General features: G+C 42.0%; 1 protein-coding gene across 2 annotated transcripts; it reads left to right on the top strand.

The window, feature by feature from the left end:
• Window positions 1–297: 297 nt before the first annotated feature.
• Window positions 298–14,970, top strand: ALG11 (ALG11 alpha-1,2-mannosyltransferase). Of its 2 annotated transcripts, none has more exons than XM_078070407.1 (4): window positions 298–424; window positions 5,714–5,944; window positions 8,858–9,789; window positions 14,519–14,970. In XM_078070407.1, exons 1-4 carry the CDS (start codon window positions 381–383, stop codon window positions 14,638–14,640), a joined length of 1,329 nt encoding a protein of 442 aa, XP_077926533.1. In that variant the 5' UTR covers window positions 298–380; the 3' UTR covers window positions 14,641–14,970. The 2 variants fall into 2 exon arrangements, with proteins under 2 accessions (XP_077926533.1, XP_035957232.1); XM_036101339.2 differs by having other exon boundaries at window positions 299–424; window positions 12,238–14,970.
• The last annotated feature ends 29 nt before the right edge of the window (window positions 14,971–14,999 follow it).

Consider the following 14,999-nt stretch of genomic DNA (forward strand, 5'->3'; position numbering starts at 1 on the left):
ACTTGGAAAATCGATCTGAGCCGCGCAAGGGCCTCCCATTGGTCTCAACCGCTGGCGGGCTCCGGGCTAGGGGCTTCCAGTGGGGGGAGGGGGCGGGGGGCGGGTGCGCCGGCTGTCCATCACAGGCCACGCCCTCCCCAGCCCAACTCCCATTACGGCCCCGCCCACTAGAGGGGCGGGATGCTCGTGCGCCACGCCGAAAACTTGGCTCCCCCTCCGGGAGATTCTATTGGCTGGAAGGCCGTGGGAAGCTACTACCAGCAGCCAATTGAAATGCACAATGTGCCCCGTGAGGGCGGAGAGAACACCGCCCGCTTCCTCAGGAGCCAATAGAGAAGAGGAACAGCGAAGCGCTTCCTGAGTTCGGGGGTCGAGGAAAGATGGCGACCACCGAAGGGGGTTGGTACCTGTGCGAGTTACTGAGGTGAGGAGCAGGTGGTATGGGTTTGCAGGCGTTTTGTTTCACGGTGATATTTGTCCGCCCGGTGCAACTGAAATTTGCGGGGAGGAGGAGCTTCTTGATACGGGTCTAGGCAATTTCCTCAAGGACAGTGAGCGCTCTTCCTCTCACTTTGGAGTCTTCTAATTAGACTGGAGCTGACTGGGTTTACCGCGTTTTCTTCGCCTGCCCCATTCTGGTGCGGGATCGAATTTCCCTTCCTGTTTTTTTCTCTCTCTTCTTCGCACTCCAGTTCTTCTTTCATAAATTATTCATATTCAGTCCTCGTTTTTCTTTATGATTGAGCCACGAATCATTTTCCAAACTATCGTGTCTCTCCTTTTGGTAAAGAATAAACTGGCTCTTCCTTCTCCTGTCGTAGTTTCCCCGCTTTCACTCACTGGAACTGTCACTGTTAACATATGTCACTTAAGTATGTTAACCTTAAAAATAAAACAGCTAACTTAACAGCAAAAATGATTTTGTTTTGTTTTGTTTTCCGGGAATAGTAGAGAATTGCATTTCTGGATGCACAAGCTATGGCAAAACCATAGGCAAGTCCAACAAAGGACAGGACCATTGTTTTATGGAGAAGGAGGAAGTTGGGGGGTGGGGGTTGAAGGAAAGTCTGGAGAAAAGCTAGAGTGGTGAGGATTTCTCATTGGCCGAGTTGCAGAAGTACTCTTGTAGGAGATGCGATGTACAGCGTTCCCTGTTGGGGCCTGTTAGTGATGATTTCTTCCTGTTTAGGATTCTTCTTTTGGGGTCTATAATTGACAATTCCTTCCCCTTTAGGATTTTTCTCTTGGAGGCTAGAATTGACAGTTCTTCATGACATTTAACGTGTGAGTGATAGGGTTCGTTTTGCGTTGCCCCTTCTGACCTGACTCCATTTTAGTGAGGGTTCTTTTTATTTTCACCAATATAAAGTTTATGTTGAATCCTCTGCTTCATGATTATCCATTGATCTTTATTTCTGGTTGATGTAAAAATAGTTACATAAAATTTTATCACAAGGTAATACATTGTTTCTTGTAGAAAAGTTAGGAAATAGATGAGCAAAAAAGAAAATTCCCCAGGTATGCTACCATCCAGAGATGATTACTGTTAACATTTTGGTGAAAAAAACCCAGACTTTTTTCCTGTATTTGTTATTGTAATACTACTGTATTTTACGTGCCTTGCCCTGTATTTATAAAAAAAAAGAAGAAGAAGAAAAAGAAAAAGAAGACCTAGTATATTCCATCTACACAGTTCTTTCAACACCTACCTATTTTTGTTCAGTTTGAAAATTTGTAATTAACACATAGCATCCTGAATAGCAGTATATACATATTCTCTCCAAAATTCAGGTATTGTTTCTTCATTTTTGTCCCCTCTACATCAAATTCTATAATGATTATTTAAAACATTTTGAACAGGAAATTCTGTTTTCAGAGCTTCATATTCTTCCCTGCCATTTGAAATATCCCTAATTCAGTGCTTTGCACATTATAATAGGCTAAATAAGTGTTTGTTGAATGAATGACTCACTGTTGATTTCAGTTATCTTTTGAAAGCTGTGTGTTTCTATGGTAAGCATTATTTAATGGCACATATTTTTAGTTATATTTAAACAAATTCTAAAATGGGTAATTTTTTTAAGATTTATTTATTTTAGAGATGGGGGAGGGGCAGAGGGAGAGGAGGAGAGAGAATTCTTAAGCAGACTCCCTGCTGAGCTTGGAGCCTGGCAAGGGGCTGGATCCAAGGACCCTGAGATCATAACCTGAGCCTGGTGCATGACTGACTGAGCCACCCAGACACCCCTAAAATGGGTAATTTTAATGTACAAGTACTATAGGATGTTTAATAAACTTATTTATAGAGTCTGTGTCTTTGAAACTAACAGAATAAAGGACTGGCTCAACTTTAGTCATTAATATGTTTTTTTTTCTGATTTTAAGTTAAATCGTTCAATTTGAAAATATATCACATGAATCTTACCACTTAAATCATTAGAAGGAAATGCCATAAAAATCTTTATACTCTATAGGTCAGCCACATTTTAAATTAAATAGGCTTTTGGCTTGTCCTGGGAAAGCTGTATAATACTGCTTTAATGAACTCATATATTCCAAATGTTAAATAAATCACAAATCTTACCACTTCTGTCAAACTCTGATCATCCTTTTTTTTTTTAAGATTTTATTTTTATTTATTTGACAGACAGCGAGAGAGGGAACACAAGCAGGGGGAGTGGGAGAGGGAGAAGCAGGCTTCCTGCTGAGCAGAGAGCCTGATGCAGGGGTTCAATCCCAGGACCCTGGGATCATGACCTGAGCTGAAGGCAGAAGCTTAGCGACTGAGCCACTCAGGCACTCTCTGTTCATCCTTTAAGATAGTGGTTCTCAAAGTATGGGCATAGACCTAGCAGGTCCCCAAGACCCTTTTAGTAGTTCTTCAAGGTCAAAACCATTTTTATAATAATTTAAGATAACATTTGCTTTTTCATTATGTTTGCACCGATAGTGCAAAAGTAATGGTGGATAAAACTGCTAATTAGCACAAATCGAAGCAATGACATCAAAGTGTTCTAATAGTCTTGTGTTTTTCGACACCATGCACTTGCTAAAGCCAGTTTTATTAAGAATGTCCTTGAAACAGTAAAAATTAATTTTGTTAAATATTAACCCTTGCTTTGAATACATATCTTTTTAATATTCTATATAATGTCTCCATACTGAAGTATGATGGTTATCTCAAAGAAAAGCTCTTGTATGATTGCTAAGTTGCAAGCTGAATTAGACACTTTTTTTTATGGGACATGGTTTCTACTTGAAAAATTACTGACAGATAAACTGTGGTTCTTCTGACTTGGTTATTTGAAAATTAAGTGACCTGTCACTTCAAAGAAAACAAGTGACAAAATTTGTTGCTAATAATAAAGTTTGAACTTTCATGTGAAAATTAGAACTTTGGAAAACTTGTATCTGCCATTCAGAGCTTGACCACTTTCCAGTAATTAAAAGATTTTCCTGATGAGCTGGGTAGTGATATTAACAAATGTGATTTGGGGATATTGTACAATGAAATGTGCCCACATTTGGAAAGTCTCCATGAGTCATGAACCAATAATTTCCAAATAATCAAGTCATGATGTTACAAAATCATGTATAGGTAAAAGATTCATTCAAATTGTAAGATAGGCCAATAGATTTCAATATAACAGAGTATGAAAAGGTCATTGATTCAGTTTCATATTCCATGTTGCACCTGGCCATTAAGAAATTGCCACTTGTCTAATTTGGTATAATATCACAGAAAAATACTGTATCTGAAAGGGCTATTTAAACATACTCCCTCTTCCTACTACATATCTGAGTGAGCCTGGATTGCCTTCATATACTTCAAATAAAACAACATAGCACCAAAATTGAATGCAGAAGCAGATGTGAAAAGCCACTGTCCTCTGTTAAGCCAGACATTAAAGAATCTTGCAAAAATATAAAACAGTGATAGCCTTCTTACTGAATTTATTTATTTATTTATTTATTTATTTATTTATTTATTTATTTATTGGTTTGGAAAATATAGGGTTTTGTTTTTTTGTTTTTTGTTTTTTTTTAGTAAAACTAAGATATATTAACATGTATGGATTTGTCATTACTTTTGGGATAATTCATAATGTTTTTAATTCCTCAGTTTCATTTCTAATATGCTAAATATTGGTAGATAAATCAATGTAAATGAGTAGTTCTCAACAAGGAGTGATGTTACCCCTGCAGGACATTTAGCAATGTCTGGGGATAATTCTTACGGCCATCATTGGTAGGGTACTATGGGCATCCAGTGGGTTGAGGCCAGGAACATCCTATAATGCATAGGATAGGCCTCACAACAAAGAATTATGTGGTCCAAAATGTCAGTAGTGCTGAGGTTGGGAAATCCTGATAGAAACAAAAGCTGTATGGGGTCTTCAGTTATTTTTAAGAGTATAAAGTTATCCTGAGACCAAATCATTTTAATAAGTCAAATACCTCTTCAGGTAATAGACTTATTCACAATAGGAAATCCCACATGAGAAATTTGTTTTCCAAACTAAATATGCTAGGCATTGGCATCCAGTGGTGAACAAGCCGGGGTCCTTCCTTGTGTTTGCAGAGCTTTAGTCAGCCCGGCAGTAAGAGAACCTTTCAGCAGTCAGTGTGGGAGCGAGTTCACTAATGTGCGTGAAGTAGATTGTTGGTGCATTTTTGGCAACTCATTTAGAGGCACCTGAAGGAAGGCAGTGATTTTAGGGTCATAGAAACAGATCAAATGCAGAACTTGTAATAGAAATGGAGGTATCGGGGCACCTGGGTGGCTTAGTCAGTTAAGCGGCTGCCTTCAGCTCAGGTCATGATCCCAGGGTCCTGGGATCAAGCCCCGTGTCGGGCTCCCTGCTCAGCGGAAAGCCTGCTTCTCCCTCTCCCTCTGCCTGCCGCTCCCCTTGCCTGTGCTCTCTCTATCAAATAAATAAAATAAAATCTTTAAAAAAAAAGAAAAGAAATGGAGGTATCTAAGTTCCTCTTGCCCCAGAAATTATTCTATTTGAGGTGAAGTGAGAGAATGAAAATGATTTACTATATCATCGAACTTTTACCTAATTAAAAGTTTATTATTGGGGCGCCTGGGTGGCTCAGTCATTAAGCATCTGCCTTCGGCTCAGGTCATGATCCCAGGATCCTAGGATCGAGCCCCGCATCGGGCTCCCTGCTCGGCGGGAAGCCTGCTTCTCCCTCTCCCACTCCCCCTGCTTGTGTTCTCTCTCTTGCTTTGTCTTTCTCTGTCAAATAAATAAATAAAATCTTAACAACAAAAAAAAGAGTTCATTATTGATCATTCAAAGACATATTGCTTGAGTTCTGTGTCATAATTTTGAGGGTCAGATGCCATTCCTAATCATGTCTTGTTTAGGTTAGTAATTAAATTTGTTTTTAATCCTTTAACACATACACACTGTTAGGAGAAAGGTGGCTCATCATTGATTTTCACTGCCAATTAAAAAGAAAAGTTATATTGAATTGCTAGCATTCTGTGGAGATTGAAATTAAAGAGGATTTGCCTTTTGACATTGGACATTTTATAGGTGTTAGAATATTAAAAATTGAGTATTTTGTTAGCAGACTTCCAGCTATAAAAATTTTGTCTTCACTATTAATATAGAAAGCGGATATGTAAAAGCAGACTTTAATTTGTAGTTTCTTTTGAATGGGCATTGTGTCGATTTTTACATTTTCCTTTTTGTTTCAGATTTTTTTATTCATTATTCCTCCCTGGGCTGACAGTCTGTGGAACTTTATGTGTATGTCTGTTCATTATCCTCTGGGGAATCAGACTGATGCTACAGAGAAAGAAAACGTCAGTATCAGCTAGCAAAAATGGGAAAAAGCAAATGGTGGTTGCATTTTTTCATCCATACTGCAATGCTGGTGGAGGAGGAGAAAGAGTTTTGTGGTGTGCCTTAAGAGCCCTGCAGAAAAAGTAGGTATGCATCTTTCTTAGCTAATTTACTCTATTATTACCATTTAAAAAAAAAATCATTATCCAGATATTCACCATTATCCAGATATGAATACCTTATTCATAGCCAGGAATTAACTCTTCTTCAATAAGGAAATAATTCTGTTATATGCCAACCCGCCTTACAAGATCCTATTGAATTTTAGTTGCTATGATAAAGAAATAGAAAGGGAAAGTACCTGCCCTTTGATGGCAAAATTTAGTGGGGATAACTGTCACTTTGGAAGAATGCATGGAGAAGAAGTTGAATAGTAAATATACCAAGTCATGGGGAGCGCTTTAAACCTGAATACTTTTAGTCAGTAGTGGTACACAGGAAATAATCTGTAAAAGCATCTATTTGATTCTGATGTTGATATCACTATCAGTTAGAAGTCTTAAGTTACCATGTTAGAAAGAGTATGCTGTTAACTGGTCATTTAAAGTTTTAGGCTTCCTTCTCCCCACCCGCACCCCCATACTCACCCCAAAAATGTTTACGATCCCCTTGTAGAGAGGAACAAACATGGTAAAGTCCAAGTTCCATTGATCGTTGTATCATAGGAGGAAAACTATTATTCTTCCATGGTTACGCTACTTCCTGGCACACCCCCTTCATCCAGTTCCAGAGCCTTCACGCGGAATTCCCTTCACTCTACATTTCTATATTCTTGGCTCACCCTGGCTTCCAGCCACCACCCCTGCATTTCCTCTGCCATCTTCCATAACTGCCTAGATTCAGAACATTTTCTTAAATCTCCGCTTACTATCCATCTCCTTGAGGCCTTCCCTACTCCTACTCTAATCCCTCCGGTTCTTTGCTTCTCATAACTCTGTGCATTAACTTGTCTAACTGGATTATCTAGCTCTTGAGGGCATTGGTAAAGTTTTGTGACAGCTCCACCATGCATGGACCTTAGATTTTAGTTGAGAGAGAGAGACAAGATCATAAGCAAAGAAGAAAAATATCAAATGGTGAGAAATGCTATGTGAGAAAACCGAATAGGATAATTTGTGAGTCCACACTTTAGACTGAGTAATTAGGGAAAATCTCCAGGGGGGTAATACTTAGCTTTAGTCTAAATGACAAAAGCAGCTGAAATTTACTGAGCATTTACTGGATGCCAGGCATTGTTTGAAGTGCTTTACACGCGTTAGCTCACTCAGTCCTCACAACAACCGTATGAGGTTGTTACTGTTACCCGCATTTGACAGACAAGGAAACTGAGTTACCAGAGTCCGCATTATAAACCACAAACCATACTGTCTGCCTCAGGAAGAGACAGTGAAGATGAGAAAAGAGAATTCAAAGCAGAGGAAACAACTCCTGCAAGTCCCCTGAGACCAGAAGGAGCATGGCTTGTTCACAGAAAGGAATCCAGTTTGGCTGACCCCGTGGGCACGTGAGAGAGTGGAGGCAGGGCCAGGTTACACAGGGCTTGAGTGAATAGGGTAAGGAGTTTTGATTTTATTCTGAGCGCTATGGAAAACCCTATGAGGATTTCAGACAGAGGGATGACACTCTGCTTATCTGTTGCTGCATAACCTCCCCAAAATGTAATGGCTAAAACAAGAATGTATCATTATTTCTAACCGTCTGGGGACTGACGGGCCCTGTTGGGAATCCCTCATGCCAAGCGGCTGCAGCTAGATGGCAGCTGGGGCCGAGTCATCTGAAGGCCTCTCTTAACATGTCTGCTTCCTGGGCTGGGACAATTGCAACAGCTCCAGCGGCTGAGGGTGGGGGGCACGGGTCAGGCATCTCTGTCATCCCGCAGCCTCTCCACGTGACTGCCTTGGGCTTGCACACAATATGGCAGCCTCGGGATAGCCGGACTCCTTACGTGACAGCCGACTTGTCTAGAGCGAAGTAGAAATTGCCATTCTCTCAGAGCCTGGGTCTAGAAACTGGCGAAATGTCACCTTTGACATAGTTGAATGGTAAAAGGAGTCACAGAGCCCACTGTTATTCCAGGGGAGGGGACATAGATCCCACCGCTTGATAAGTGTCAAAGAATTTGTGGCCATCTTTAAGCAGCCAGAGGTGACAATCCTTTTTACATTTTATAAGGATCACTCTGGCTGCTGGGAGGTGCAGTTGGATGCTCATCCTTTAGGCCTGCACAACACCCTATGGCGATCTTTATCCACACATATCACCGTGTTTTGCAGTTTTATGTTCACATCTCTCTCTCTCCCACTGGACTCAGCTCCTTGAAGGTAAAGACTAATCTCTGAATCCCCAGAACCTACTAGCTCATACTAGATACGGAATAAATCTTTGATGACTCAAAGAATAACTAAAAACACACACAATCAGAGCAAATGCCAAAAGCATAAATAGTCACAAGAGTGTGGTGTTACGTATTTCCGTTATAATCATGTCATCTCTAATTTTGATGTAGGCACCGGATCTGGCTTTTAGAATCTTGTCGCATCTCAGATAAAACCCTGAGTAATGTTCTGGCATGTATGATCCTATCTAGAGATACATCCAGTAAATTTGAACTCTTGTTTGTGAATGTTATTAGTATCTTATTACCATTTTATATTGAGAGAGTTGTCAAAATAAAGTTTCTGAATATTTCTTAAAAACGGAAATGTCAATCAGCAATTTTTGTTGATGTCTGCGCTATGTGAAATTCTTAGAAGAGGAAGTAGCAAAGAGTGAGAGGTCTTATTTGGAGGACTAACATTTCGCTCGCAGGGCAGCAGGAGACTCCGGAAAGAGGAGCATCAGGAGACCAAGTACAATGAATGAAAAACAATGGAAATTTTTTTTTTTTCAATCTAAAAATAACCCTCTTTATGATTGTGAGAAAATAAGTATCTACAACTTTTTGCTTGGTTTTCACCTAAACTAATGAAAACCTTAACTATTACATTCTATTTTAGGTATCCCGAAGCAGTTTATGTCGTTTATACTGGTGATGTTAACGTCAGTGGTCAGCAGATACTAGAAGGTGCTTTCCGAAGATTTAACATCAGACTCACTCACCCAGTAAAGTTTGTTTTCTTAAGGAAACGCTACCTTGTGGAAGATTCACTCTATCCTCACTTCACACTGCTGGGCCAAAGTCTAGGGTCCATTCTTCTTGGCTGGGAAGCTCTAATGCAGTGTGTTCCCGACGTCTACATCGATTCAATGGGATACGCGTTTACACTTCCTCTGTTTAAGTATTTAGGCGGTTGTCGCATCGGAAGCTATGTTCATTATCCCACGATCAGCATGGACATGCTCTCCGTAGTGAAGAATCAAAATGTTGGATTTAACAATGCAGCCTTCATTACCAGGAATCCTTTTCTCAGCAAAGTAAAGCTCATCTATTATTATTTATTTGCTTTTGTTTATGGACTTGTTGGTTCTTGCAGTGATGTAGTGATGGTCAATTCTTCTTGGACACTAAACCACATTCTCTCCCTGTGGAAAGTTGGGAATTGCACTAACATTGTTTATCCACCTTGTGATGTGCAGACATTTCTGGACATTCCCTTACGTGACAAAAAGACAACCCCAGGCCATTTACTGGTTTCCATTGGCCAGTTCCGGCCTGAAAAGAATCATCCTTTGCAGATCAAAGCCTTTGCTAAATTGCTGAATAAGAAGGTGGCTGAGTCACTGCCTTCACTGAAACTTGTCCTCATTGGAGGTTGTCGAAACCAAGATGATGAGCTGAGGGTAAACCAACTGAGAAGGCTTTCTGAGGATCTAGGAATTCAAGAAAATGTGGAATTTAAAATAAACATCCCATTTGATGAGTTAAAGAATTACTTGTCTGAAGCAACAATTGGTCTGCATACCATGTGGAACGAGCATTTTGGGATTGGTGAGTCTGTCTGTACATTTTAGGTTCTCTCGGTAAAATGTTGATACTGTGGAGGTTTTTATCCAGCCTTAGTGCTCTTCTCCCAGTCCACCAAGTAAGCTTTTTTCATTTGAGACCCTGCAGGACATAACTGTATGTAGTCACTAATAATAGCTGATATTTATTGACAACTGACTGCGTGTGTAGGTCACTGTTGAAATCTTTACATTATCTGATTTAATCCTCTCTGAAACCCTGCTTCATATATATTCTTATTTCCATTTTACAAATAAAGAAACGCAGGCACAGAGAGGTTTTGAACTTGCCCTTGTTCGGCCGCAGTAAGAGGCAGAGCCTGGATCCTCACTCAGACAGCCCCTGCTCTTACCTGCCCCACTTTCCCTGCCCCACCTAACCCCACCTGCAGACTGGGACAGGTTCCCGGCCTAATCTCACTGAAGGACCAAATCGGAATCTCTGGGTGAGGCCCACGTAGATGTGTTTTGGTAAAGTCCCTCAGGTGATTTTGCTGTACACCAAAAGCTGAGCCCACTGGGCTCCTCACAGTAATTCTGTTGGTTCTGCTGATTCCTTACTCATTACTGGAATGGCCCCTCCTCTTTCTGCCAAATCCCATTATAAGTGTCTGACTTTAATCTCCTTAGCCTTTAATTTAGCCTTCCTTGTTTTGTCTAGCACAAATTGCACTCTCTACCCCTGACTTCCTGCTATGCATACATTCTGATGTAAAATCAAGTGCTGGTTTGTGTCTGATCTGGTTCAAGATGTATCTCTCAAGTGGCTGCTTTGTGCCGCACACCGCCAGGTGTTCAGGGAAAACAGAAGAACATACGAATGAAGTGTCCTCTCCTAAGGCCACAGTTTATCTTACACTCCTATCTGTCCCTAGTTGGTAGCGCACGACGAAGCCCAGACATGCAGCAAGACCTGTGTGGTCCAGCGCTTCCGTACAGGGCCTGACTTCTGTGCCTTCTTGCATGGAGACGCACCGAGCATTCGCTGTGCCAGGCGCAGCCGGTGGGAGCTGGTGTGCAGAGACTTCCAGCTCTGTGTGTGCCTCCGACCAGTTCAGCAGCGCTTTACTGGACAGGGTGCTGAGAGCTGTGCCAGGGCAAGTGTGGGGCAACATGAAAGCGCCCAAGAGAAACACCTGACACAGATGTGTGTGGTCGGAGAACAGTTGCCCAAGGAAATGACATGCCATGGAAGCAGGGGCCCGAACAGTAATTGGAAGTTAGCCTTACAGAAGAGAGGAGGATGTCCAGCAGAGGGAGCGGCGTTGTGACCGGTGTGACAAAGGAGCATTAGCCGGCACGCTCAAGGAACTAAGGGTTCGGTCTGGCCTGAACCTGCAGGAGGAACAGCACGCCTGTGGAGAGGGGAGCTGGGGCCAGATCCCGTGGCTGTGTGAAGCCGGGGGAGAGAGACTGAGTCTAAGTGTTGGATTTAAAAGCTTTCTGTTTCCTCAAGTTCACTCTGATTGCCGCGTGGGGGGGGGATTGGTGGGGAGCAGGGAGAGCCGGATGGGGAAGGCAGGAGGATGTGTTGGGCAACCTAGACGAGGTGCTGGGTCTGAAGGTGGTAGGCGAACATGCTCGAGGGAGATTCTGAAGCACAACTGAACAGGGCTTGGTAATGAACGGGATTTGTTAAACGAAGGAGAAAGAAGAGTCGGAGAGGACCTCCCGGGGCTTTGAGTTTAGACAACTGTGTGAATGGTGGATGGCTTTCCCCTAGAGACGGACTCCAAGAGGAGAGGCAGCTGATGAGCCAGGTTCCCTGCATGTAGAGTTAGAACGATCCGGGGGACACGGAAGTGTGTGTCCAGTGGGCAGTTGTCTACACGAGTCTGCAGTGCAAGTGAGGGACCTGACCTGGAAACACAGACTGGAGAGTTGTCTGAGTCATTGTCCAGGTCATTCCAGAAGCCCCACGGATGAGGGTAGAATTGCCTAGAGAAAGTGTGCCCAGCGGAGGAGGCCCTGAAACAAGAGCGGTTCAGAAGTGGGCAAAAGAAGAGTTGCCAACAAAGGAGAAGAGAAGAAGTAGAGGGAGGAGGGAAACCTTCTAATGCTCTCATTTGAACTCCTGAAATTTCGCTTTGATACCTTTTTACACCTTTTACCTTTCAGTAACCATTAATTATCTGCCGTCTTGCTAGCATTCTGTAGTCTTCTACTTTGTTTTCTAATCCGCAGTATGTCTGTTTTTTATAGACTGTTCTTGTCTGTTTCAGTGAAGAGTGAAGCAGCATTATTCTGAAGCTTAAAAACGAAAAAAAGCTTAGAATTATTTGGTACCAGGGAAGTTTAATGAGCAAATTTATAGACACAACAGACATTTACTTGAATTTCTCATGAGTGTCTTATAATTTGTGGAGGTTTCTGCTCATCTTTGTTCTCATGATGGCTCTCAAAATGTCATACGTGGTTTCTGTTTGTTCCTCAGGAGTTGTTGAGTGTATGGCAGCTGGCACGGTTATCCTTGCCCACAATTCAGGGGGCCCGAAGCTGGACATTGTCGTGCCTCACCACGGAGGGAGAACTGGGTTTCTGGCTGAAAGCGAAGACAGCTACGCGGAGACCATGGCTCATATTCTTTCCATGTCCGAGGAAAAGAGACTCCAAATCCGAAGCAGTGCTCGGGCATCTGTAAGCAGATTCTCTGATCAGGAGTTTGAACTGGCGTTCCTGTCCTCTGTGGAGAACTTATTTAAATAATGCCATATATGTCCAGATTAAAGATATTTTACATAAAACGGCTAAACACCTTCATATGTTAGTATCTTTCTAACCGTTTTCTGTATTGTAATAAAGTCAGCCTAAGCAGTGCTCTCTGCAGTATGTATATAGACAGGATATTTATTTCAATGAAAATGAGAAAAAGGCAAAATTACCTAACTGGTTTAAATGAAAAAATTTTAGATTAGTATTCTGTCCCAAATTCTGAAAAATATGGATCTGACAGAAAAAAAATGAACAGTCTTAATGTGGGTAGAATCCTGCTTTTCAGATCCTATTTGTCAAATCACTGTACTTTAGAACCCAGGAAAGAGAATTTCCCTTTAGAAAATAGGAAATGTTGAATGGAAAATGGAAGACTGACAATTAGTTGATTAGTCTTTTAGAATGGTTCTGACATCTTGGGAACACAGAAAAATTCTGGTACATTTAAATTCTAAATGCCACTGTGGATGACCTTCTTGAATATATCTGACGATTTTCTTAAAAGAGAAAAGACACGTGAAGCAGGCGTCATCACGTACTAAGAGCACGTGGTGAAAAGACAGACGGACCATGGCTGCCCCGCGGGTCGGGGCTGCCCCCCGAGGCGGCAGCCGAGGCCCGGGCGCTGCCCGCAATCTTCCCGTAGCTCGGGGTCCGTGAGAGGGGCTTTTTGTCCAGGGCTACCAGTACATCTGTACTGATACAGAGGGATACCCTCACTATCCCGTCACAGTTCCACATCTCGGGGGCCGCAAGTCAGCTTGAAGCTGTTCTGAAGGTCTGAGTGAGAACATCGTGCTAAGTTGTTTTTCTCATAGTGACGATGGACTAACCGCCTCCGTCCGCCCGGTCTCTGTTGGGAGCATTGTGTGTTGTGAGACAATGAGGTGGCATTTAGAAAAGAGCTCTGGACTAGCGGTTAGAATACTGGGCCTGACCCCAGCATCATCATTTACAAACCTCCGACCTCCTAAGACTCAAGCTGCTTCTTAATCTTTTTGGAACTCCGATTCTTCATCCATAATCTGGAGATGGTAATACCTCTCCTCATACCTCTTAGTGATTCTGATTTGGAAAGTATGTGAGAGTACCTTGAAAATTAGAGAAGTTTTTTTTTTTTTTTTTAAAGGTACCTTCATAAAGTAATTTAATTAAAAGTAACAATATATAGTAAATGTCTTCTGTAATCAGTCCTCCTTATTAATGCGTTAAGACTCAAGCTAGACTCATGGATACTAAGTTGGTAGCTAGAACTACTGTGCTGATTTTAACATGACTTCTGTGCTGAATCACTAGCAGGAAAAGTATGTGGATGTGCAGATCGGGCTCTAGAGACCTACAACCCTTGGCGTTTTCTGCATACATAATTAGCTCCTACTAGTTCAGTGAACCGACCTCCTGCATGGTCTGATACATCTTTGTGTTAGGGGCATGTGACACTCCTCTCATCCAGTCATGGACCCAGCCAGCTTCATCATCTACTCCCAGTTACACTGTTGACTCGTCTGCAGCCACTGTCTGTCATCAGATCAAAAAGCAGCAAAACAGAGTCCCAGGATGATGTGACTCCAACATAGCTTTGGGTGGCGATGATTCAGTTTAGAAAAGGAAGACTGGTGGACATTGGAGCTGGAAGGAAGGAACCCTACAAATCCTCGGGTCCAGTTTTCTCATTTTCAACTTTATAGACAAGAACAATTTAAAGACCTTAAGATTCCTTCAGTCTCACAAAGCTGGTTTGTTTTTTTTTTTAAGATTGTATTTATTTGAGATAGAGAAGCAGGAGCAGGGGAGTAGAGGGAGAGGGAGAAGCAGGCTCCTCACTGAGTAGGGAGCCTGATGCGGGGCTCGATCCCAGGACCCTGGAACCACGACCTGAGCCGAAGGCAGACGCTTAACGACTGAGCCACCCAGGTGCCCCACAAAGCTGTTTAAGTATAAACCCTGCAGGTTTATAAGCTGAGCATTCTGACTCCAGCTCAGTTGGTTTTCTTATCTTACAGCTAGTCTTGGGGCGAGATTCGTGCCACTGCCCCTGCAGTCTACCCATCTACCCTCAGAAAACCATACATTGAAGTGGATTAAGCAGAAGGAAAGGATGCAGTACAGGAAGAAAGGATTCTGAAATTCCAAAAAGCATTTTTTAATCATGTTTCTTCAAAATTACTTTTATTTGCCACACACATCACTGGAAACATACTTTGTATATGTGTTCACCTTCCCTATTGCTAATGTAGTTATATGTCTTTTTTTTCGGAATGACTGATAACCATGAAAAGTGACAATGTGTCAGCTACTGTCTGTCTGGAGAACTTCTGAGTGATTATTCATTCCTATAAAACTTGTTTTTGAGTGGTCCAAACGCAGTATATTTTGCACCCCCAGCAGTGGGGATTCACATTCTTATTTGGGTTGTGCATAATAAAATACATACTACATGTTCTTTGAATAGTAATCTGTGTCTAATATGACTTTGATTTAATA

The sequence above is a fragment of the Halichoerus grypus genome, chromosome 4 (assembly GCF_964656455.1).
Source record: "Halichoerus grypus chromosome 4, mHalGry1.hap1.1, whole genome shotgun sequence".
In the NCBI taxonomy this organism is placed as follows: Eukaryota; Metazoa; Chordata; class Mammalia; order Carnivora; family Phocidae; genus Halichoerus; species Halichoerus grypus.